This window comes from Leptodactylus fuscus, chromosome 7, assembly GCF_031893055.1.
Source record: "Leptodactylus fuscus isolate aLepFus1 chromosome 7, aLepFus1.hap2, whole genome shotgun sequence".
In the NCBI taxonomy this organism is placed as follows: Eukaryota; Metazoa; Chordata; class Amphibia; order Anura; family Leptodactylidae; genus Leptodactylus; species Leptodactylus fuscus.
In genome coordinates, this window is record NC_134271.1 from 41,198,203 (window position 1) to 41,223,437 (window position 25,235).

The 25,235-nt window shown below is 41.6% G+C and overlaps 1 protein-coding gene across 1 annotated transcript in view; it reads left to right on the top strand.

Annotated features, from left to right (window-relative positions):
* Positions 1 to 25,235, top strand: part of ATP6V0D1 (ATPase H+ transporting V0 subunit d1) — a 66,461-nt gene that overhangs the window by 18,778 nt on the left and 22,448 nt on the right. Inside the window, exon 2 of the mRNA XM_075281815.1 lies at positions 6,665 to 6,836. Within this exon, the coding sequence (XP_075137916.1) occupies positions 6,665 to 6,836 (172 nt within the window). The remainder of the gene's footprint in view (positions 1 to 6,664; positions 6,837 to 25,235) is intronic.

Sequence of the window (25,235 nt, forward strand, 5' to 3'; positions counted from 1 at the left end):
TATTATGATTGGTTTATTTTGTAGGAAAACACTTTAGGTAAAGTAACAGAACACCTTAGAAAATCAAAAGATTATCTACGTAATGTAGACGTGTGTCAAATTTTCTAAATAACTAGCTGTGTCACATCTAGAAATATTCATAATTTAGTGATTTGTAGTGAGAAAAAAATAAAATAATATTTTTGATATAGTTGCTTGTATTATATATTTCTGACCCATTGCATGGTATATGTATGGTATATACCTTTTTTTTTTTTTCTTTTTTTTTTTTTTTGTAGCACCTCCCCCTCCCACATGGCATATGACCTCCTTTTCCTTACCCATCCCCCACAGTATTTGACCCCTCCCCCCCACAGTATATGATATCCCCCCCACACACACGGTAGCAGGCAATAATTTTTACTCCCCTGTCTATGTTCGTATGTTCGCCATCACTGGTCTAAGTGGTGCAAAGGACAACTTTTTTTTACAAAGATCTAGCTTAGAATTATTACACTTTGTAACAAACAAGACAACAAAAAATTTAAGTAATTAATATTCGAAAGTTTTAATGCAACAACTGGACACATCAGAAAACGTTGCATATCCTCACAGGCCCTGTGATGCAAGTAGATTCATGAATGAATGGAACTTGTGGTCAACGAATGTTTCACTGTATAGTGTATCAATAGTTGCCTGGCTGCAAGTTTGGAAATATGTCCATAGACTTTCTGGACACTGCAATATGTGTGTGTTTGAAGACTGGCCTTCTTCAGATAATGCAAGACAACAGACTGATGTGAGTTCTTATGTACTGGCCTTGTGACAATGTGCTCAGGTAGTACCCTGTTTCCCCAAAAGTAAGACATAGCTGAGGTTTTGTTGAATTGTCTAATATAAGGCACCCCCTGAAAGTAAGACATCCCCCAATAATAATAATCCTTCTGTGCAAAGATTGTATGAAAAAAAACATTGTAGCCAGCTGAACTGGTACACGATGTTCCGTATGCACAGGTATGCCGGCTGCTGACGCTGCTGCGATAGGTTGTATCCAGTGTTCCTGCTGCTGTAGGATGAGCTGGGAGATGTCAGTGGACATACAATAAGCATGGTATGCAGCGGGGGGTCCACTCTCCCAGCTCATCCCACAGCAGCAGGAACAGTGGATACAACATACTGTATCACAGCAGCTGCAGCAGCCGGCTTTCCTGTGCACACGGAGCACCGCACACAGTGTTCAGTCGGCTGCAATGTTTTCCTTCATACAGTCTTTGCGCAGCAAGCACATCTCAGTGTAGCGCAGTGGTGACTGCAGCACACAAAAATAAAATAAGACATCCCCTGAAAATAAGACATAGCACATCTTTAGGACCAAAATTTAATATAAGGCACTGTCTTATTTTCGGGGAAACACGTGAACTATTGTTGGTCACACGCTTTCAGGTTTGTTCTCCAACTCCACTCATAACCATGCGATGCTTGGATTGTCCCAGTTGTTATCTAGCCCTGGTAAGAAATTCTTCTACCTCACAGCTTTGCATACAGATGTGCATAGACTTCTATTCTGCAGCTTCCCCGAGGCCTATTATTCAGGCCTATCAAGGTTATGCTGACTGAGCGCCAAGCGCCTGTAAGAGACACACTCACTTTTCTCTGCCAAAATTTAATTTGAAGAGCATTTAAAGGAGTTGTCCGCACATGCCCTGTAGATTCGTCACCAGTAATAGATTGGTTGGGGTCTGACTCCTGGCGATCAGCGGTTTGCAGCTCTGTACACTGTGTAGTGGCTGCGGAAGTTATTGCAAGCTTGGCGCCATGTACTGAGCTTGCAGTACCTTTTCCATAGCTGTTTTGAAGCTGCATGAAATGGTGGTGTTTCTTATGATGATGGGTGTCCTCATGGCTTTTTTCAGTAATTTTCCATTGCTGGGTACTGTAAGGTAACTTGTATTTACATATAACATACCTGTGTCTAGATGGGTATCAGAAAAGAATGTAGTTTACTGTTACTTGTGGATAAGCTTGACCAGATCTGCCTCATTAACTTGTAGAAACCGAGCAGGCAATGAAATCTTGTGATTACTTTTAATGGTCCATTGAGAAATACATTTATCTTGTGTTTTTTATTTGTGCTTTCTACTTAATGTAGTGTGACAGGTTGGTATTATTTTTTGGTCCATGTTAATTATTATAATAGTCATATTCTATCCCTTTTAAGCATCACTGCCTGTTTTATGTCATATATCCCTCTAGACAGGTCTCAGTGATCAGGACCATGAATGTGTGGAATCTCTCATGTGTGAATGGTGACATTGCAGAGTGTCCCCATCTCTCCTCTTCTAAACAAATGTTTAGACTGAATTATGACCAAGCCAAAGTGTAACTTTATTTTGGGCCTAGACCAGCTTAAAGAGACTGCCAACTTTTGCCACCAACCCTAAAACCTTCAGTGACTTTCTGTTTCCAGTAGAAGAATCATAGGCACAATGGTCTGGAATTATTATTATTATTATTATTTTATTATTTATATAGCACCATTTGCAGATGCTTTACATTTGGAATAGACCCTATTCACTTGTACTGGAGAGTTTTCTAGGCAGTAGACAGAGGAGTAGATGAGCTGTAAAAGTCTCAATTGTGACTGGTAGATTCTGAGTTTTATCTACATATACATGTTAGCTGTGATGATAAATGAGGTGAATGCTGCAAAGAAATATTCTACAGAAAACAGGAATGCTCAGCATATTACCTAGTAGACAGTTAGAACTTCAGGGTTTTTAGGATTTTTATTTATTTGTTTATTTTATAATATAGATAATCGCATGGAAAAATGTTAAAAACTTTACCAAAAATCCTTTAACCCCTTAAGGACCAGGCCATTTTTTGGTTTCGCATTTTCGTTTTTCCCTCCTCACATTTCAAGAGCCATAACTTTTTCATTTTTCAGTTCACAGAGTCACATGATGGCTTATTGTTTGCAATGGCACCATTCAATATGCTGTGCAATGTACTGGGAAGCTGGAAAAAAATTCAGAATGAGGTGCAATTGGAGAAAAAGTGCAATTGGAGAAAAAATGCATTTGCGCCATTTTCTTATGGGTTTAATTTTTACAGCGTTCACTGTTTGGTACAAATGACATGTTACCTGTGTTCTACGTGTCAGTACGAACGCGGTGATACCAAATTTATATAGTATTTGAAATGTTTTGATACTTTTAAAAAAAAATGATAAACTTTGCAAAATAGAAAAAAAAATTTGTGTCATCATGTTCTAACACCTGTAACTTTTTCATATTTCCATGTATGGAGCTGGTTGTGGTGTCTTTTTATGCGGGACAAGATGACGTTTCTATTGATACCATTTGGGGAAAGATCTGATGGTTTGATCACTTTTTATTCAATTTTTTATAGGAGGCAAAGTGTTGGAAAAAACGCTTTTTGGCTGTTTTTATTTTTTTTGCCGCTACGCCGTTCGCAGTACGGGATAAATGTTTTAATATTCTAATAGTTCAGGCATTTTGGAGCGCAGGGATACCTAATATGTTTATGTTTAATGTTCTTTAATTACTTTTATAGCTAATCTAGGGAAAGGGGGGTGATTTGAACTTTTATATTTTTTTTATTTTTTTAATACTTTTAAAAACTTTTTTTTTTTCTTCTGTTACATTTATGATCAGACCCCTTAGGTACCTTGAAACCTAGGGGGTCTGATCGCTCATACTATTCACTGCAATACTACAGTATTGCAGTGAATAGCAAAATCGCAGCACTTCTATTAGACGATGCCTCTGGCCTCTGGCATCGTCTAATAGATCTAGTGCAGAGACAAGCCTGGAAGCCTTCAATAGGCTTCCGGCTGTCATAGCAACCGATCACCGCCCTCATGTGACGTTCAGGAGGGCGGCGACCGGGGAAACATGGCGGCGCCCGTGCCGCCGGCGCCGTTTACACACTGCGGTCACGTTTGACCGCAGTGTGTAAAGGGTTAACAGCAGCGATCGGCTCGGGCACCGACCGCTGCTGTTATTGGCAGGTCCTGGCTGTATTATACAGCCGGCATCTGCCGTGTATGGAGCGAGCTCAGCGTGTGAGCTCGCTCCATACATCCCCATGCGACCCATGACGTACAGTTACGTCAAGGGTCGCTAAGGGGTTAAAAAATACATTTAAAAAAAACAAACAAAACCTTTTTCTCTGTCGAGACTTTCTCTTTAAAGCATAACTAAACTCTTAGACAACTTTTGATTTTCTGGCAGTATTTGTGCCATATATTTTATTAAGAAATTTTGGATCTTTTCTGTGAAAACCTGCATCTTTCAATCTCTCCTTGGCTTCTGTATTGAGAGCTGTTTCTGCCTCTCACCGATTTGTTACTGAATTACAAGTGGGGGAAAAAAAACTCAGTCCTCAAGCTCAGGGAAGGGGCAGACAGACAACCAAAACCACCCCTCCCCTTCCCCAGCACCCAACAACTACTGCACCCAAAAACTCCCACCATTTTAATTTTTGAAATTTTCCAGTAGCTGCTGCATTTCCCCCCTAGGCTTATGCTCGAGTCAATAAGTTTTCCCAGTTTTTTTGTGGTAAAATTAGGGGCCTCGGCTTATATTCGGGTCGGCTTATACTCGAGTATATACGGTATATCTCACACATTATAAAACGTTCACACTTGCTTGTGGTGTCATATGAAAGGAGATTCCCTGCAGATTGCAGAAAAAAAATAATACACCTAGGGAAGAATAGAAATGACTGACTAAACAGTCAGTACTTCTCAATATATGTAATGGTTTCTGAGTACGAGCCAGCTTTAGAGCAGATTCTCCTCTACATGCTGTGTGCAGTATATGGCGCACAGTCTTCACCCAATAGTTTTGATAGAACTACCAATTCCAGATGTATCATACAGAAGGAAAATAGCTAATTAATGCAGATATATTGTGCAGTATTTCTTCTTCCATACATACATAACAGCTTCTTCTTCGAAGTCAGGTGAAGAGACAGGTACACTGTTTTCTGTAGGACATTACATAAAACACACCCCTGACGTACACTTTGTACACACATTATACATACACAGCACACACCCTGCATGCTACAGAGTCCATTTATCATTATTACACTTTATAAATTATTTATACTTTTTATTATTGTACTACTTTGACTTCTCCCACAGCCCTCCCTAATATTCAGGTTCTCCTGCCTCACAAGACAAGATGAAAGAACCATTTATGATATATATTTGTATAAAATGTATATTTTTGAGACAATAGGCATGTTATTACTCACATGCTCTTCGACCATCAAAGGTCCTTCAGACCAAGATTTTTTTCTTGCTAAAAAATGCGTATTATAGTTTGGTTAATGCATTATTTTATAGCATATCCAATTTTAGTATATGGTTATGGTAGGAGTCATTGGTATAAAGTTATATTTGTCTTTGGCAGTCAGGCTTGATCTAACCTTGCAGTAGAGCAGTGCTTTAGAATTTCACAATGTTTCAAGTAGTATTGAAGTCTTTTAGAACTGGGATTTAACTTTTACAGGTTTACTGTTTATCTTACACCTACACGGAAATGTGATTTCAAAATGCACAGTATGTCACGTAGCAGAAATACAGATCTTAAAGGAGTTTACCAGGCTAAATAATTGATGACCTATCCTATGGATAGTTCTTCAATTAAAGATCGGCTGGCATACAACAACCGGGCCCTTTGCTGCTATTTGAAGGGGCTTCTTCATTACTGCAGTACATTTCTACAAACCCCAGAGTAAACTAGCAGAGGACATGGGGAGGTGATCAAACATATCAAACAATGTTACTCACCTTCCCTGGACTCCAGTGCTGGCCTTTGTCCTCTTCCGGGCTGATGCAAATTTGATATAACCGCTGAGGCCCAATCACAAGCTTCAACATTCCCTGACATCATTTAGGAGACCTGAACGGGGCCAAAAGCAGCACCGAGTCCATGGGAGGCGAATAACACTGTATTTTATGTTTGATCACCTCCCCGGGGCTTCACTAATTGTCCTCTGGGGTCTGAAAAGCCACAGCGTATAATAGTAGCAGTTTTTTGTTTCGGACATTTTTGGTCAGAGCAAAACCAGTGGGCGAATCTCGCTAGGTTTAGACATTACATAAAGGGGGCTTAGCCTAAATAATTGCAATTAATCATAATTGAGTTAAAATTTTGATTTGGCTGTGCTTGGTATCACAGCTCAGCCTGTTCATTTGAATGGGACTGAGCTGCAAACCGGCCATGCACCGATGAATGTGACCTCACATGGCCTGTGAAACTGCTTTGAACAGCTGATACATGGGGGGAGATCTTAAAATGATGACCTATCCTATCAATAAAAAAAAAGTGGAACAAAGGTGAAAGTTTCGGGCCAAGCAACATGAATCTTTAAAACTGTTCATACTCTTGAGGTTTATGACCAGTCATAGCAGTAATTGTTGTATATATTAATGGAATCTGTTATATCAAAACATTTGATTAAATCCAGAATATTCAGGACTGTCCTACAGGATCGGGATGGTTCGGGAACATGAAACATACTGTGATATATTGTAATTGGCGGGCTTTTTTAATTTTTTAATATTTACAGAATACAGACACTGTAAGAGAGAGTAAAGATGGCGCTGTCAACTGATTAACGTTACTTTTTCTTCTCTTATGTCCTGCAGATCTTAAGCTACATCTTCAGAGTACAGACTATGGGACATTTCTAGCTAATGAAGCCTCACCGCTTGCTGTTTCTGTCATTGACGACAAGCTGAAGGAAAAGATGGTGGTTGAGTTCAGGCACATGAGGAATCAATCGTATGAGCCTCTTGCCAGTTTTCTAGATTTCATCACGTAAGTCTGAAGCTTTTCTTATGAAATTCTATTTCACATTTCACCTGGGGCTGAGCAGTCAAATCTTATTTCTCCAATTCACCATTTCAAAGATGCTCAATTGAGATATTCATCAGAATTGTAAAGTTAATGTCTCCATGTTGGGTTTCTTACATCTTCCATGCAGGCCTTCTCCTCCTCCTGCTGCAAGAAATGCTCAGCAGTTTCTTCATTGTAGTTAAAGTGCAACTCTAGTAGAAACCGCTTTACATAAATGAATAGTACAAGTGCATGTAAGAAACATTGTAATATATGTTACTAAACAAATATATTTTCTTCACCTTTCAAGCAAAGTTGCTTTACACAGATTAGGCTCCAATCAGATTATGTTTTTACACCCATAGATGCAAAAACCTGACGCAGTAGCAGAGTGTAACAGAAGCAATTAATTGAGTATCTCTTCTAGCATCTTCCTTTTCCCCCTCCACTCTTCATATACTTAGGGTGGGTTCACACTACCATTGGATATCTGTTAGGATAGTGTCTGTTAGAAAAAAAAAAAAAGACACCTATCATAACGGACACTTGGGATGCATTCACATTTGCGCCTGGTGTCCGCCCTGTGTCCCGGCCAAAAAAAATTGTTTCCTCGCAGAGAGGCCACAGACGGACACCGACGGTTTGCTTAAAACCCATTCAAATGAATAGGCTTTAAAGCGGACCACCGTGAAGCCGTCCCCTGTCCAGTTTCTCAGGGCTAAGGATGGAAACCCGGGCGGAGTGACACAGGGCAGACACTGGGTGCAAATGTGAACTCCACCTCACTGATGTGTCTGTTTTGTTTTTTTTCTTTGGGGGGGGGGGGGGGAATTTTTTTTTTTCAACTGATCCATTTAATAACAGACGTGACAGATTTGGTGTAAAATGGACAGTTCTGCTAGTGACCCTATCTCAGGCTCCATTCAGATCATTCAATGGACAAAAGTGTCTCTTTACTTTTATGTGCATCTACAAAAAAATCAAACAAAAAAGCATTGATGGCTATGTAAACCAATGCCCAGCCGCCAATTCGCCCTCTGGTCTCTAACCTGAAGGTCTTAATTCCCGACTGTTTTTAACAGGAAATCGCTCTGGATCTGTAAGGGCTTCTCATCATGATCATCATGTCGGCAGCGATCGCAGCTGTTAGCGGCAGGTGCTGGCTGTATTATGTCTCCTGAGTTTTCTCCATACACCCCTTCACACCCAATCACTTACATGTAGATGATTTTGCGTAAAGGGGTTAAAGTATCCTCCTCCTTCCAGCCTCAGGCAGAATCTAGGGACAGTTTGGAGGAGGACATTATTGTCTGGGCATAAACTGTATGTGAATCCCAGGGGGAGGGGTAGCATAGGCTTCTGTACATGTTATCACCTCTCCTATCAATCACAGAGCATACTGTACTTTTTCTCTCTGCATGTCACATAAAGGAATAATAGAATATCCTTTTGAGCCTAATCAGAGGGTTGTTCTTATGTAATACCCCTCTGAACATAATCAGGAATATCAGACAACAAGATCCACGTTTACCAGCTTCCAAATCGCATACCCAAAAGAGTTGCACCCATAGTACATGTAAAACACCCAGACTTCGAGTGGGTCATCAGATCGAGAATAATGACTCTCTAACTGCAGTAATGATAACCTTCAGAAATTGTGCCCGTAATATGTAAATGTGACCAGGTTGGAGGAGGGAGCATGCAGGATATGAATTAATAAGTGTGTTTACCCATTTCAGTGAATACACTGAGAAACTTATTACCCCACATAACCCACTTAAAGGGATATTCCCATTAAAAGGAACATGCTTCACAACAATCAAAAAGTTACTAATATATGCAATAGATGTTCATTATTAAAAATAAAGAAAATGCAAGATCTATGCTCATCTGTTAGGGCTAGCTCACACAGTTTTTTGGCAGTGGATTTTAACGCGGAATCTGCTTCAAAATCCACTGCCAAAATCAGCTCCCATTGACTTTTAAGGGGAGCTGCTCACTTCTTTTTTTCCACTAGCTAGTAGCGGAAAAAAAGAAGCGACATGCCGTTTCTTCCTGCGGATTCCGCAACAGACTCAGCCACGGCATCCGCGGCGCGAGACTCCCTCCTGATTGGGCCCTTTCATTCGGGCCTAATCCAGAGCGGAATGAGGATGCTGGTGCACTGCATCAGTATTCCGTCGCGGCTAGCAGTGCGGTATGTTCACACGCAGAATCCATTTTCCCCCGTGTGAACATACCCTTACACATAGTGTAAGGTACTCCCTATGTCTCATGGCTCCTGACGGTTGCCGACGCAGCTAAGGTTTTGCAAAGACACCAAGACTTTTCAGCCTGTCACAGACTTCACATACACAGCTGCATGAAGAAAACTGCTGCATCTCTTTTTAACCCTTTAAATCTCTGCTTTTTATGCCATTCTGTTCATCCAAACGGGTAAATTCTGGCTCTGCTGTCCGCTACACATGTAATGAGTAGGAGCATGCACTGAATCATTTTATTTGTGGTGAGGAGCTATGGCTTGTCCCCGCACACTGTTATGTAAGTACAAATGTAATTCTGATGCCTGAAATCCTGAGAGAGTCCAAGCCAACTTCTCTGGTGAAGGATCTAGTAAGTAAACTGAATTTCCCTTGGCTTGGCAGGGCCTGTCCAGCTGGCAGAACTACAAGTTATTCACTGACAAAAGTTTATAGCTGTGGTTCATAATTAGCCACAGTTACAGAGCTCTGCTCCCCGCTGCCTGGCTGCCGAGAGTGTCCTGAGTAGTGAGCGCCCTGCCAAGTGCTGTGTTAGTGTGTACATACAGCACAGATAGAGCTACGTGTCCAGAGACATTTATAGCATAGGCAAACATTATGAAAGCTTCTGGGAGCAAAGTTACAGGTGCGAACAGTGATACCGAATGTTGCAAACTTCGCCATAAGGAACACACTGTTCATGTGTGCGGGAGCTTGGGGTGTTCCTAAATTTGATATGGCTGTTGATAGTTATCCACTTAAAATTTAGCAAAAAAAAATGAAAAATCGGTTGCTTGCAACTAATTTTTCCATAGGGAAACACTGAAGTCATACGCACATTAAGGCCTAAATCACACAGCGTACCGCAGGCCGTAGCCTAAGGGAACATTTACACTGCAGTGATGACACTTAGCCAATTCGTGACCATGTTTCCTGGGTGACCGCACACGTTATCAGGGTTTTTGGTATATGGAATTCTGAAGTTTATAACAATTTTTTTTTTCTTAAATAATTTGAGCATTTTGTTATTTTGGTTTATTTTTGGGAGGGGGATATGCATAGCGCTTTATTGTTATGTAACTTGTATTGTTACTCATGTCGGTTATTTCGGTTTGGTAATTAAAATATATGCAGTTTCCTTTGGCCTATTATTTACATCCCCAGAGTATAATAAGCGGAGGGCCAGGGAAGGGAGCTTGTGGCTGATGTCACGTGACGTTGCGATGCTTGTGTCTATGGGCCTCAATTTCACGTGGTATTGTGACACAATCTACGATTCTTGAGGTCAGCCAGAGGTACCAAAGACAGCAGACAGTAAGCAACACTGTTTTTTTTTTTTTTTTTTTTTTAATGTTTCCCCCCCCCCAAAAAAAAAAAAAAAAAAAGAGTATAATAGCAGTCTCGGTTTGGCCGTGTTCGATTCGCCTGAACAAAATGCCGGGCGAACCTCGTGAGACAAATCTTACTGTTAAGGGGGCTTGACCTAAATAATTTCCATTAATTGTCATCATCATCCAGCCCTACCTGTGTAAATTCAATGGGAGGTCGGCAAACGGTTAAACAGATAAAGGTGTAATAGAAAGATTTTTTACTTCTTCCATGTTTCAATGTCTGCGGTACAAGACTGAAACACGTGTGAATGTATAATATTGGAATGAATACTGCACAGCTAGTTATTCTAGGTGGCTGATATTATAATTTATAAGGGGTTGTTGGGGAGTTGGAGCAACCTGTCAGTAGGCCATGGAGATGTAAATTAAAAAATAAAACATGCCTGATCTCAGTTGTCTGCTGACAGTGTGCTTTCATCTTGTTCGTCACTCCCAGAAGTTCTGAGCCTCATGTGACCCGGTAGACCAATCGGTGACCTCAGCGGTCACTGGCAAGAATTTGGTGATGTATGTGAATGACTTCACTAGGCTTTTTCCAGCAATTGGCCTCCATGGTCAAATGAGATTGAGTATTTCTGGCAATGAGTCCCCGACACCGAAGTGACACCACTGGCAGACAACACAGTGCTGGGAACAGATTTTTTTTTTTCGCTTTACACCTCCACCAGCTTCCTGGACAACCCTTTGAACTTCACTTTTAATTTTTCTTCATGTTCCCATGAGACCTACTCACTTTGTGTGATATTGGTGGGCTGTGCATGGTGTTGCACCATTCTGAAACTATTTGCATTAATATTATGCCATAGCGTGACATAATATTCACAGTTCCCTATATGAAAGCTGGTTTACAATTGTGTTATTCTTTAGATTTCAAGACCTTGGATCTATGTGACAGCTGTGTATAATCTTTTCTTGTCCTTAATGTCAGTGATCTCGCCTTTCCACGGCATCACCTGATGATCTGATGGTTTTACTGCCTAGTAACAGAAAGCAAAGGGCACAAATGGTTTTCTCAGTTCAGTAACACCTCATCTATCTAACAAGTTCTCCTTATCCCTGGTTACTTGGATTTGTTGCCAAGTAAGATAATTAATGGTTCCTGTGTCAGAGCCATTGGATTAAATAGTTCCAGAGCTCAGAAAGCCGAGGGTTGTTCTAGGAAGGACAGTCGCAGAGAAGGTCTCCTGCTGCTGCCACCGGGTATTAGGACTTTTATGTCAATTGGCTCAAAGGTGAAGGTTGAGGCTTTAATATGACAACTTGAGTGTTTCCCCAAATCCATCACTATGAATGAATAAGATGTAATATCCTCTTCCAAATGACCTGCCTATTATGTGTTCTTTCCAAAACTTGATCATGGTATCTATGGAATTAATAATTGGATTTTATGGGCTTACTAGAGAGACAGCAAACCATTCTCTTCACACCCCATTAATTCTAAAAGTGAAGCCTCATGTTGGGCCCAAAATAAAAGAGAATTTATTCAGCAGCCTTTCCTAGCATGTTATTGGGGACTCTTCCTTCAGCTACATTTGATCTTAACCTCCTAAGCTGTCGGGATTGTCTACAACTTGGAAGGAAGGGCAGGAATTATATATTATCAGACATTCCCTGTCTCTCAAAGATGAAGGCTACCCCAAACGAACAGGCTGTCCGCCATATTACAGGTACATAAGCCAAAAGCGCTGATTCTTAGCATCCTAACTCGCATTGCTCTTACCATCCTAGTCTTCCCCTTCCCCTATTAATAAACTGGGGTCAAGTTCATTTTACTAGTGTACCCAAACAAGAAGATAAAAGCTGTCTGTGTTTGTTCGTAGTGGGAACCCATTAGATAATAAAGTCCTGATAGCGGCAGCATCAAGTAGGGGTTTGGACACCATTCAAGTAGGATGAGATGGGTTTGACTCCAATTTAGCAACAGAGAAAGGGGAAGACTGAGGAATGGCAAATGTAATGTGACTTTGGGTAACTCACATTACCCTTGCCGCTCTCTTTCCTGCCCTTCACTAGACATACGCTTTAAGCAAGAGTAAACAAGCGTTACAGAACTGTTTTACTTTTGCACATAAAACATCATTCCTGTCATTGTGGATATATTACAATGTATACATGCTAAGATCACTTCATTGTACAGTTGGTGGGATTTAAGCTTGCAATGCATCCCCTTTGGTCCACCCTGCACACCCAGGTGGCAGAGCTTTGATGAATAGGAATAAAGCTTGAAGGAGTTGAAGCACCCCTACTAATCTTAAAGTGATGACATGTGCTAGCCAATCAAAACTCCTTAAAGGGATCCCATCATTAAAACTAAATTTTTTCTCCCTAACACGTAGGATTAGCCTTAAGAAAGGCTATTCTTCTCCTACCATTAGATGTCTTCTCTGCGGCGCTATTCGGTATATAATCTGTTTTTTGTCGGTATGCAAATGCGTTCTCTTGCAGCACTGGGGGTGGGACCCAGGGCTCAAACAGCTCAACAATACTAAGTAAGCGGCCATTTTCTTGTGGCTAGTGGGCATGCGCAGTCGGCTTTGCCCGAGGCCTAGAAGTCTGAAGCTGCGCTGGAAGAAGATACTTGAAGAGGACGTTCCTGAAGAAGATAGAGGTGGAGAGTGCCTGGGGCCCACCCCCAGTGCTGCGAGAGAACTCATTTGCATACCGACGAAAAACGGATTATATACCGAACAGCGGCACGGAGAAGATATCTAAAGGTAGGAGAAGAATAGCCTTTCTTAAGGCCATTCCTACGTGGTAGGCAGAAAAAATTGAGTTTTAATGATAGGATCCCTTTAAAGGAATTATTCTTCATGAAATTGTCTGCCTTGTTTATGTAGGTTCACCAAAGTCAGAATACTGCAGAAACAAGAAAACATGCATAGAAGATAAAGTAAGCAAAGTGCAATGATAAAAATAGTAGTAATTAATAATAATAGTGTTTCATTGTGTATTTGATAGCAGAACGCTCTCCTACTCCTTGGCCAGGAGCCCACAATCCATGTACCTTAAGACATTTCATTTCCTTTAGTTGTTACAGCTCTTTCAGAACATGGTGACTGTTTTACAGAGATCTGGTCATCTTGCTCCGTAAAACTGTCAACACTACAACCTTTAATATAGTTCTTGAAAAGGGAAGGATTGAAGAAGCAGTCCTGGCGTCAAGAAGTGTTATATGCTCCCGAGAGAGTCTGACTGTTGCGGCCTACCTCTCCCCCTGTTCTTGCTGCCAGCCGCCATCTTAGCTTCTGTCTGCTTTCTGCACCGGAGTTGGCTGCCACGGGACTTTTCCTCCTCGGACGCCCTGCATGAGATCTCTGGGCCTGGATGCCCCTCCGGTGCCATTCCTGCCGATTCTAACTGGTCTTGCTCTTCTCCAGCCTGAGGGACTGTCTCCGCAAGCCGCCATTTTGTTTTTGCGGCCTACATCATCGCAACACAGCCGCAGCTCATAGCCATGGTTAAGATCGGCCGTGGTAGATCCGATGAACCCCCTGATTCAAGGGATCGACCGAATCAGTCAGCAGGGATGCAGAAGTTCCTTAAGAAGCAGCTGTCGGGCTCTCCTGCACTCCCGAAGAAAATATCTCCTGAGGATGCTGCTCGCATGAGGGATGGGACACCTGACTCTGATGGAGACAGCTCCCTACAGGACAACCCTCCGGCGCCCATCTCCAAAGGGTATTTCAAGAAAACTCTTTCTCAGACTCTCTCCCAAGCCCTTGCTCCTGTATTGAGTGAACTTTCTGCACTGCGTGCTGACTTTGCTACTGTCACTAGCCGTGTGGATTTGTTAGAGTCCCATCAGGGAGAGATCTCGCAAGCTGCCTCATCTATGTTGGAGCGCTTGGACACCCATACTGCACATTTTAATTACACCTATTTGGCGATGGAGGATTTGGACAACCGGTCCCGCCGTCGAAACCTTCGCATTAGGGGTCTGCCGGAGACCTACTTGCCGGAACAGCTCCCTCTCATTGTTGCTGAAGTCTTTGCCTCCCTGGTGGGCGAAGATGCTGCCTCCATGATGTCCCTGGAGAGGGTCCATAGGTCAGTTCGTCCAAAGCCTAGCCCTGAGGACCCGCCGCGTGATGTGGTGTGTGCCCTCCTATCTTCCGCACACACTGTGGACCTTCTCCGAGCGGCCAGAGATAGGGCAGACTTGGCCTATGAGGGGTACCTACTGAGACTTTATCAAGACCTAGCGCCTTCCACTCTCCAAAAACGTAGGCTACTTAAACCCCTTCTGGATCACCTGAAAGCTAAAGGCCTCCGATACGCTTGGTTGTTCCCCTTCGGGATAGCTATCCTGCATAAAGGCAAGAGGTATGCTGTACATTCGCCACAAGACCTAGATCGCTTATGGGAGGTTCTGGACATTCCCCCGATTTCTGTCCCCTCGTGGATGCCAGTCCAGGAGGAGTCCATAAGGATCCCCACACTGCCAACTATCACCCTGGATCCCTCTGGATCTTCGGGGAGAAACAAGTCGCCGAAGGCCCGAAAATCTTTGTTGGCTCAGACGGAATCTGCGACTGCTGCGACTACCTCTATGGAAGATTAATGGTGTCACTTGGTTCACATTTTTGACAGGGACTTTGTAGGACTGTTTCCCACTCTCCCCTCGTACGTTCTGATCGCCTTGACTCTCTGATGCCATTCTCTTTTTGCATAAATGCCACCCTGCGATCATTATACGTGTCTTTATTGTTTCATGTGTTTATTCTGAGGGGTCTTGTTGTGTATTCCTCTTACAGTCATATTGGTTCACTCTAGTTGTCATTGCTATAGTCGTGGTCGTATTCTCCGCCAGGTGACCGCCACGTGTTTCTGTGTTTGCTGGAGAGTTGTGGTATGGCGGGAGCTGTGGGTTCCTTCGTTTATGTTTGTGATTTTTGTAATCTCCTTTACCCCCTCCCCTTTCCCCCTCTTTCTCCCTTGCCTATATTTTCCCCTTCTCCCCTTTCCTCTTGTTATCTGCTAGTTACGTGTCCGGTACTGTTTGCTGTTTCTTATGGGTTTTTTTTTGTTTGTTTTTTTTTTTGAGGGGCGGCCACTTCTCTCTGGGAATCTCTTCCCTCCTGTCTGTCTGTTTGTAGTACCTTGTGCTCTGATGGGATCACCACTTCGGTGATCTGTGTTATCCTACTGTCGCTCACATGCTCTGTCCACAGGATACCACCTGTGATTTTATGTTATCGGATTTATCTCTGCTTTTGGCGATGTTTACCCGGAAATGCTCTGTATATGATCTTATGCTCAGTTGTTGCACTATTTTGCCTTTTGTATTGTTCTTTTAAATAACCTGGAAAACCAAATAAAACTTTTGAATTAAAAAAAAGAAGTGTTATATGATTTTCCTTTTAATGCAGTGCAAGTATAACGGCAAGGAAAAGATTTAACAAGAATAATAAAATGATTTGGCAGTGGCCTTTATTTTGCCATTTAACAACTATATAACTTTTTTGTTGTTTAACTAATGAATAAACTAAGCAGAGTTAAGGCTGCGTTCACACCTATGTTGGGGCCTCCATTAGGTGACTGTCACTGTGTTTGCCCGAAATGACTGGACAAAAAATCCCTGCAGTCTTCAAAAACAGACACCCAGCAGGCCCTATTACAGCGCCGCTTTTATACTGATTTGGATGTTTCAAGTTTTATGCACTTGAGAAAGGGCTGTATTTTGCCCGAAACGCTTCTGCGTTGTGCCATAATCCAATAAAGTGTACAGTACTCAACGTTTGTCCGTCTTCTTTGACCTAACTTCCTTTGATACGTCAATGGTTCTGTTTCCTGTTCACGGTCTCCAGTGTCCGGCTTTTGTGGCTCCTCCGCGTTGTCTATATACATGCTCTATATGTGGTTGTGACATTCTCACACCCAATACAGGTGAGGGGCCAACTGGTCTTGCTTTCATATTCACAATACACTTGTGCTCTGGAATTTCTAACATATCTGCACTATCTGGCTGCTCGGTGTTCTTTCTCTCCTGTGTCATAACGGGGGATACACACTTTAGACACCTTCCTTTTAGCTACAGCAGAAACCTCTGAAAAGTATGGCCCTTACTGTGTATAACTTGGCACTTCCAGGTATTACACAGTCACTTATTGTATTTCCCGTAAACCTCTGCAATTTCCAAGGGACTGCTGCCAGACCTCTGATATTCAGTTCACCAATGGACAGTTGCCACAGGACCGTTTTCTGTCCTAGTATTTTTAGGGTGAAGCCAAATATTCTGACTACACACGTTAGGTTAAAGTTCGATGAGCCTTATAAAATCAGTTAGGGCATGGGCGTTCTCCAGTAAGGGTAAGTGTATAGGTTCCAGACCAAAAACCGGGTAGCCGCGACTGAAAGCTGGTGCACTGCACCAGCATCCAGCTGCGCACTCCACCCCGGATTAGGCCCAATGAATGGGCCTAGTCCGGAGGAGGGAGTTTCTTCAGGCCAAATCACGAGGTGACTCGGCCTGAAGAATGAGCATCTCGCTTCTTTTTTTGCGGGAGCCGGAAGAAACTGCTCCTGGTAAAAAAAAGACCTGAGCAGTCCCATTGATTTCAGTGGGAGCCGTCTTTTTGGTCAGGGTTTTGAAAAATCCTGACCAAAAAACCCTGTGTGAACTTACCCTCACAGTGCCAAGTAGTTTATTGTTAGGAGGTGGCTGCTTTATTAAGCTGGCCATACACCTGAGATACCTGTTGGGTAATCTCTTGTTGAACACTTATCTCTGCTGATCTTTCTATATACATGTATGCACGTTTGTGGCAAATACTTCTAAAGCGAAGAAAAGGTAGATACCACCGACTGTACCTTGTCTAAAGGTTGGATAGACATGAGGTGGTTGATGGAGTTGGCTGCTGTACATCTAATGCCTAGTTGCTATCCTAAAAAATTGTCCAAAGCGAACAACCCCCTTAACCTGATCGCTTTTTCTGTGGCATCTTATCAGCACATGAAGATTCCTGCTAAATGCTTGTAGTTTGTCTTGTGCTCCTTATTTCAATATCTTTGATTTTCTTTGTGGACAAGATTTGCCTCCTGCCTCGTATTTACTTCATCTTGACATCTCGTGTCTTTTTTTGAGTGTTTTTCGTATCGTGTATCATTCAGAACGTGAAGCAATGGCCCTGCATATGATTGAAAACAGAGCCTTGTGCTTGACTGTTGTTTAGTGTCTGTATTTCGCTGGGTCTTATCATGCTCTTTATGGGTTTATTTTTCTTCATTTTTGTTCTAAACCTCACAACCAGTTTAGAATGTGTGTCTGCTGTATTTGCTACGTAAAAGAATAATTTTTTTTTTTTTTTTTACTCTTTCTGTTTTCAATAGATAGAGCGTTATTCACAAATCAGTATTTTGGTCAGTGATTGGGAGCGTAAACTAGCAGTAGGGTAGAGACCCATAACAGCTAGTAATGGGCAGTTCTATAGGAGCTGATCTGCAGAGGCCACAGAAAATGGAAGGACATGGCCTGCAGAGGCCGTACGGACATGGCCTGTTTTTGCTTTCCGGACACCGCCCTACTTTCAAATGTGATTCGTGTCACATTATGTGGTAATAACTTTGGAACACTTTAACCCTTAGACGTCACCAATCTGGCTATTCACGTCAGTCTGTCTGATACCCGGAGCTGCAGTCACTTTTATTAAAGTCAAACACCTGTGATTTACAAATGCTCCTGTATAAGTGATAAGAGCCGGCATCTCTGCTGAGTGTATTGTCCCCGAGTTACACTTTGGTAAGGGAAGCTTTTAGGACCTTTTATTATTACTTTGATCAACAAAATTTATTCTGATTCACATTAAGCTACCAGAACTTACTCCCCTGCCAGCCTCTCCCTTCACCTTCTTCCAAGAAGTGACCTTATTTTAGAAACTGCACCTCTTAAGAAACTTATCAAGGAGTATAGTGACCATTTTGACCCCAGAGATGCTTTCCAAAAGTTAACACATAAACTTATGAAAATTAAAATTTTTAACGAAATGCTTGGCTTCTGTACCCCACATGTCTTTAGAACGGAGAATTCCCAGGAATTATTACATACATATGTACCAGTGATGATCTTTGAATATTCCGCCAGTTTAGACCTCATGCACCTGGTTGCTGTATATTGAGTTGGCATATTTGGTGCCCAGAGTGGAATCAGGTTTTACTCTATGGGAACAGAAACCGATTTTCCCAAAACAAGTTTTTATTCCTGATTTAAGAGAATGCAATAGGATGCTGTCCTTGACACTAAATATACAGCCTTGTGCATGGAGACCTTGATTTAATGAACCTTACTATTTTTAATATTGTCTGGCATTTTAATATCATATGGGATTGCTTAAAGCAGTATTGAAAAATATAGCCTTGTTTAAATCCAGCCCGGGAGATTGTCATCCGAGATCATCTCTTTTTGTGTCTGTCTTGGCCGCACTCTTTCACTTTGCTCTTCAAGAAATTGCTGCCAGGAAAGGTCAGCAAAGAGTGAGTTTCTGAAGAAATTATTAGTAGTCTTTTTGTTTTTGCCTCTTTTGCATTGCTAAATCCTTTTAAACCTTTTTAATGTGCATTTCTGATCAGGGTAAGCAATCTCTCTGTAAGGTGAATTCCTACGTGCCGGACCAGTCATAATGTATGCTGTAATATATGCTACTGTCCTCCAGGAGCTCCTCATTTGTTATATAAAAGAAAGCTGTTCCAGATCGGGACAGAGATAGAGGAGGCATTAAAGGGGCTCTATCTCTGGGAAAACTCATTTTTAACCAAGTCATTTTTGAATGAGCCCATTTTTATACATATGCCAATTAGTCTCAGCGATAGTCTTAGTGAGCACTGTCTGCTGTGTGTGTGAGAGCAGAGAGGCTGCTCTCATCAGCCTTCCCCTGCTCTCACACACAGCACACAGTGCTCACTGACACTTCTGGTACTCACTGGAGGCTAATTAGCATATGTATAAACACAGGCTAATTAAAAAACTACTGAGTCGATAAGATACAAAAGGTATGTGTGGAATAGCCTTTCTAAAGGCTATGCAAGTATGTGCTTAGTTAAAAATTAGTTTGTTTGTTATCGGTATGTTCACCTTACCGATATTACAATCTGTTGCTCCTAACATGTTGTTATATCTGTTTAATTTAGTAACAGAAGAAAAAGTCCTATATGAATAGTTACTACTTCGTTCAGTAAAGTAAAAAACATAACGAAGTAAAATTTCTCATATATATATATATATATATATATATATATATATATATATATATATATATTAATTCTACAGTAAACAGAAACAATTATTCACGGATGGGGATACTCAACTTGTTAAAGTCCCCACTATTCTGACCAAAGTGACCAAAAAGTCTTACATTACCAAAGTTCATTCCATTTGGTTTATATATTTAACTTTTCTTCTACTTGGGCTTCTTTTAGCCAAAAAGAAATGAATGAAAAGTAAATAAAATAGTAACTGATTATTTTGCGGTGGCTAGACGATGTAGTTCACTTCTGTGGACCTTACCATCTCACCCTGCGTAAAGTAGTGTTTACTTATTCTCGGTGCAGGACATGGGTCAAGGATCAATTAAACATCACTTTTTGTAGACTTTGATACAGAACTAAAGAGTTAGCGGCATCAAATCCTGGAATAATTGAAGTGTGAAATAAAGGATAAAACTATTGAAACTTTTATAAATCATAATTTTAAAGGAATTGTTTAATCGGTTGTGGTAGTGATGTTTGGTCAGTGGCACTTTGCACGTCAGCAAATCGGCAGTCCCAGCGGTCACACATTGTGGCTATCACGGCTTCTGACTGTTGTAGCCACCTCATGACCACACATTAACCTGGCGATGCCACGGTTGTCACATAAATAAAGCCTAGTCGGTGGTACAGAAGGCATAGCACAGGAACTGATAGATGTACAATATTTCTTTTTATTTCACAGGCCATTTAAAAAAATAAATAAATAAATTAATAGTTAACCCGAAACATAAAACAACCATGGAAGAGTACTTGAATAGGATCCCAATCCACTATATTGCCAGTGGCATCTGCCACACCTCCTACAATCTCATTTATCTGTATGAAAAAAGGTCCATTAATGACCAAAATGTTACCTGTAATCCTGGATTTCTAAATAAATGGTCAACTAAAAGTGAGGAAGGAACATGCACATTGGACTTCATTGGGGAAAAAGGAATTTTCTCCCAGTGTCCACCTCTTGGAAGGTAAGATGAAAACCAAGTATTAAAGGGGTTGACACTCCGTTTCTATGGCCCTTGGGTTTATCTACTCATTTGTCAAGTGATGTAGCTGACTGCTCTCAGAGGGGGAGGGAGGGGCTGGGAGCAGCTCTGAGCTGTTTGTGTCTTTTAAGTAGTGGAGCTTCTCAGAGAGCTCCAGGATTTCTGAGCTCTTAGGGCTAGTTCACACGTGAACTGCCCGCGCGGGTTTTGACACTGAGAGAGACGCGGCGAGCTGCGTCTCTCTCTGGTCAAAACCCACCTGCCGCGACCATCGCGGCTTTCCCCTCCGCTGTCGGCTCAAATGAATGAGCCGACTAAGGAGAGTGCTGCCGGGGACGGAAGCAGGTCACTTCTTTTCTCCACTAGCAGCAGTCCGCCGCTAGCGGAAAAAAGAAGCCTGGTGGTCTGCATAGACCACCATTGTAAGGGGAGGTTTTTGACGCGAAATCCGCTGTCAAAAACCTCCCCTGGGCTCACGTGTGAACGAGCCCTTATCAGTTGGTTTAATTGAATTTGGCTGATAAGGGCTGAGATAGGGAGTCCGTTACCTCTGTATGTAATGCAAACTGACTCAAATCCAGCTCTGCTACATCAGCTTCACACTGTCGTAATTCATTTACACCTAATCTCGTGCAAGTGAAACCCCGCCCACCTATGTGCCGAGAAAAGCAGGAAGTGAAGAGAGCACAACAGCCTGCAGGTTAGTGAACAGGCGTCATGGGAATACCCCTTTAATGCATTTTGCGATATCGTCCTAGGGGGTCCTAGGAGCACATTTCTCTGTTTCACCAATAAAGTGGTATTTCCATATTCCTTACCCAGAATTCTTAGCAGGGCATGCATGGTCCAATAAGTCCCTGTACCAGTCTTTACCTATTGATGGACATCCCCCCTTCTGACCAACTAGAAGTACATTTGTATTCCATAATAATAATTAAAAAAAAAAAAAAAAAGAATCCTGGTAACCCCTTTAATCTACCAAACAGGTTGTTTTTGCCTCCCTCAGAGATTATACCTGATGTAACATAATTACTATTATGGCCACCGTACAGTGTTTGTAGACTTTGCGCTCTCTACATGACATAGTTATATTATATAATGATGTCTTGTTTTGTAATTGTCACTGTCTGGATGGAAAATGAAGAGTAAAAAGGAATATTACAGGTTTCTAAATACTAAAGCGTTCTCTAAATACTAAAGGGTTCTTTTTTTTTTTTTTTTCTTCTATCAGTAGGCTGGAGGATAAGTGTCTGACTTCTGGGGGCCGCAGTGACCATTAGGACAGGGTGTTCTGAGTCCCTTGTGTGAATAGAGCAATAGTGAACATGAGTGACCACTGCTCCATTCACATCCATTGGACCAATGGAGTTAGCCGAGTACAACAATCCTTTTATTCCACTCCAAAGACCTACTGATAGGGAATATATTGTGAGTCCTATAGGGGATGTTGATTGACAATGTCTATAAAGCGCTGCAGAATATGTTGGCGCTATACAAGTAAGCAAAATAAATGGCAGTGAATAGAATGGTGGTCACACCTGCTGCTACCACTTCATGGAAATAGCTAGCGATCACTTAGCCTCTATCCTGTGCAAAAGAAAGATGTGTTTTAAATGGAAAACCCTCCTTTCCTATTTGGTCATTTCACTTTTTAGTACAAGAGTGTTGATCCAAAATTAAGGGATAAAAAAAAGTGAATTAGAAACGAGATTTCCTGATGTCAGGAGAAAGTTCTGTCAGTCAGAATAAACCCCAACATTAAGCAATAGATGTAACAATGGAAGACCTTAACCCCTTAAGGACCAGGCCATTTTTTGGTTTCGCATTTTCGTTTTTCCCTCCTCACATTTCAAGAGCCATAACTTTTTCATTTTTCAGTTCACAGAGTCACATGATGGCTTATTGTTTGCGGGACAAATTGTACTTTGTAATGGCATCATTCAATATGCTGTGCAATGTACTGGGAAGCTGGAAAAAAATTCAGAATGAGGTGCAATTGGAGAAAAAATGCATTTGCGCCATTTTCTTATGGGTTTAATTTTTACAGCGTTCACTGTTTGGTACAAATGACATGTTACCTGTGTTCTACGTGTCAGTACGAACGCGGTGATACCAAATTTATATAGTATTTGAAATGTTTTGATACTTTTAAAAAAATGATAAACTTTGCAAAATAGAAAAAAAATTTTGTGTCATCATGTTCTAACACCTGTAACTTTTTCATATTTCCATGTATGGAGCTGGTTGTGGTGTCTTTTTATGCGGGACAAGATGACGTTTCTATTGATACCATTTGGGGAAAGATCTGATGGTTTGATCACTTTTTATTAAATTTTTTATAGGAGGCAAAGTGTTGAAAAAAACGCTTTTTGGCTGTTTTTATTTTTTTTGCCACTACGCCGTTCGCAGTACGGGATAAATGTTTTAATATTCTAATAGTTCGGGCATTTTGGAGCGCGGGGATACCTAATATGTTTATGTTTAATGTTCTTTAATTACTTTTATAGCTAATCTAGGGAAAGGGGGGTGATTTGAACTTTTATATATATATATTTTTTTTTTAATACTTTTAAAAACTTTTTTTTTCTTCTGTTACATTTATGATCAGACCCCTTAGGTACCTTGAAACCTAGGGGGTCTGATCGCTCATACTATTCACTGCAATACTACAGTACTGCAGTGAATAGCAGAATCCCAGCACTTCTAAAATTAGTGTGTAGCCCCGCCCACCGCATAGCGTGATCCTATGGGGTGGCTGAAGGGCCTGTGATGTCATCAAAGGTCCTCAATATTGGACTATGAAGTACAGGCAGGAGCAACTCCATTCTGTGTTACATACAGAGACTGCCTGTGTCTGCCATAATGAACACAATTGAATTAGCTAGCCTGATAACTGGGAGAACAGAAGAGAGTTCAGAAATGAAAGCAGCTCCTCTCCCCTATCTGAGAGCAGGGAGCTAGGTCACATGTGTGGTGTAGACACCGGAATAGCTAGAAACACAGGCTCGCTCCCTGCACTTAGCCCCTCCTCCCTCCCCCCTGAGAGCAGGCAGATACATCACTTGACTTTTGAGCAGATAAGTCAGAGCTGTGGCCACAAAGAATTGAATAAAGTAAGATAGTGGACAAACTATGCAGTTTTGCTGAAGCAATGTATTTAGGAAAAGTCTTACATCCACATTAACCAGCAGTATAGATAGGATCCTTGTGATGGGACAACCCCTTTAATATACCCTAATGGTCCTGTATAACAAATGTCCCCAGGTAAGCCCAATCTAAATATGTAAAGCTAATTCACAAACTAGATGGGGGAATATAATAGTGATGTAAACACTTGGCGATGATACATGAAGTGGACTGATCAGTAGTGATAGAGGTTGCTCAGGCTAAATTATTATTTTTTTAATTGGGCCGGGATGGTGAAAAAAAACCAAAACAAAAACATACTCACCTCTTCCCTGGTTCTCCGGTCTCCTCCCGGCGCGGTGCGGTCCTGCTGCTTGGCTGTCGTCTTTTGCAGACTTCTCACCAGCTGAGACATCTCTGGTTCCATCCACCGACATCAGTAGGGACCTGGGGTGACGTCTACCGAGCGAAGTACCAACTTATTGCATAGTGAGAGCAGCTAACCCTGGGACAGCAGGTCAAAGACCACACCAGGCAAAATGTATTTTGATATTCTGTATTGTTGGGCATATCCCCTGTCCATTTTTCTGTGTTTTTGATGCCTTGAGGATCCATTTGATCTCTTGAGGGTTTATATATGCTGTATGGTAATGCTATATAGAGTCCACTTGACCCACCCTGGCTCATATAGCCTATAGAGTTGTTATGTGTCTAGTGGAGCTCACCTGTTCTTGCCTCTAGGGGTACTGTATTATATGAAATACATATTTTCTTTATTTACAGGCTGGTTTATGGAATATTAGCTATGGTTCTAGCAATGTTTCATCTGCAGTGTCACTTTTATGTAAAGCGGCCACGTTCCTTTTATACTGTATTCTTCCTGGCTATGTAATATAAAGGGCATTTTGCCTGGGGTTGCATAACTCCTAGCTGGCATGCTACATGCGAACATTTCTCCAGTGTTGCTGCCATATTCCTTCACAGCATTTTATTCAGGTCACCCTGCTTGTTTGCATTAGTTGACAAGATCTCTTTCCCTTCTGGGTATAGACTGATGTTTGTCCAGAGGGTTTTGCTTGCCGTCTGCATTTGTGCCTGCTCAGCTTATCTCTCTAGGAACGGATAATATCCATGTCTGCAGCTTAGTGTCAACAAGCACAAATGTTCCTTTCAGATGTTTATGGAAAAATAAACCTTCAGATACACATGGTTGTATTCCAAATGCTGAAACTGTAATCCTGAGCCTTGCAGGAAGGAATACCAGTCTGTCGTACAACCGTAGTGCTTTCCTGTAATCGCTTGTGACAAAATGTATGTAGGGTATCCTTGGGTTTATCTGCTGCTTCTTATTACACAGACCTTTTTACTTTTACTTTTTTGGTAGAGTTGGAAGGGACC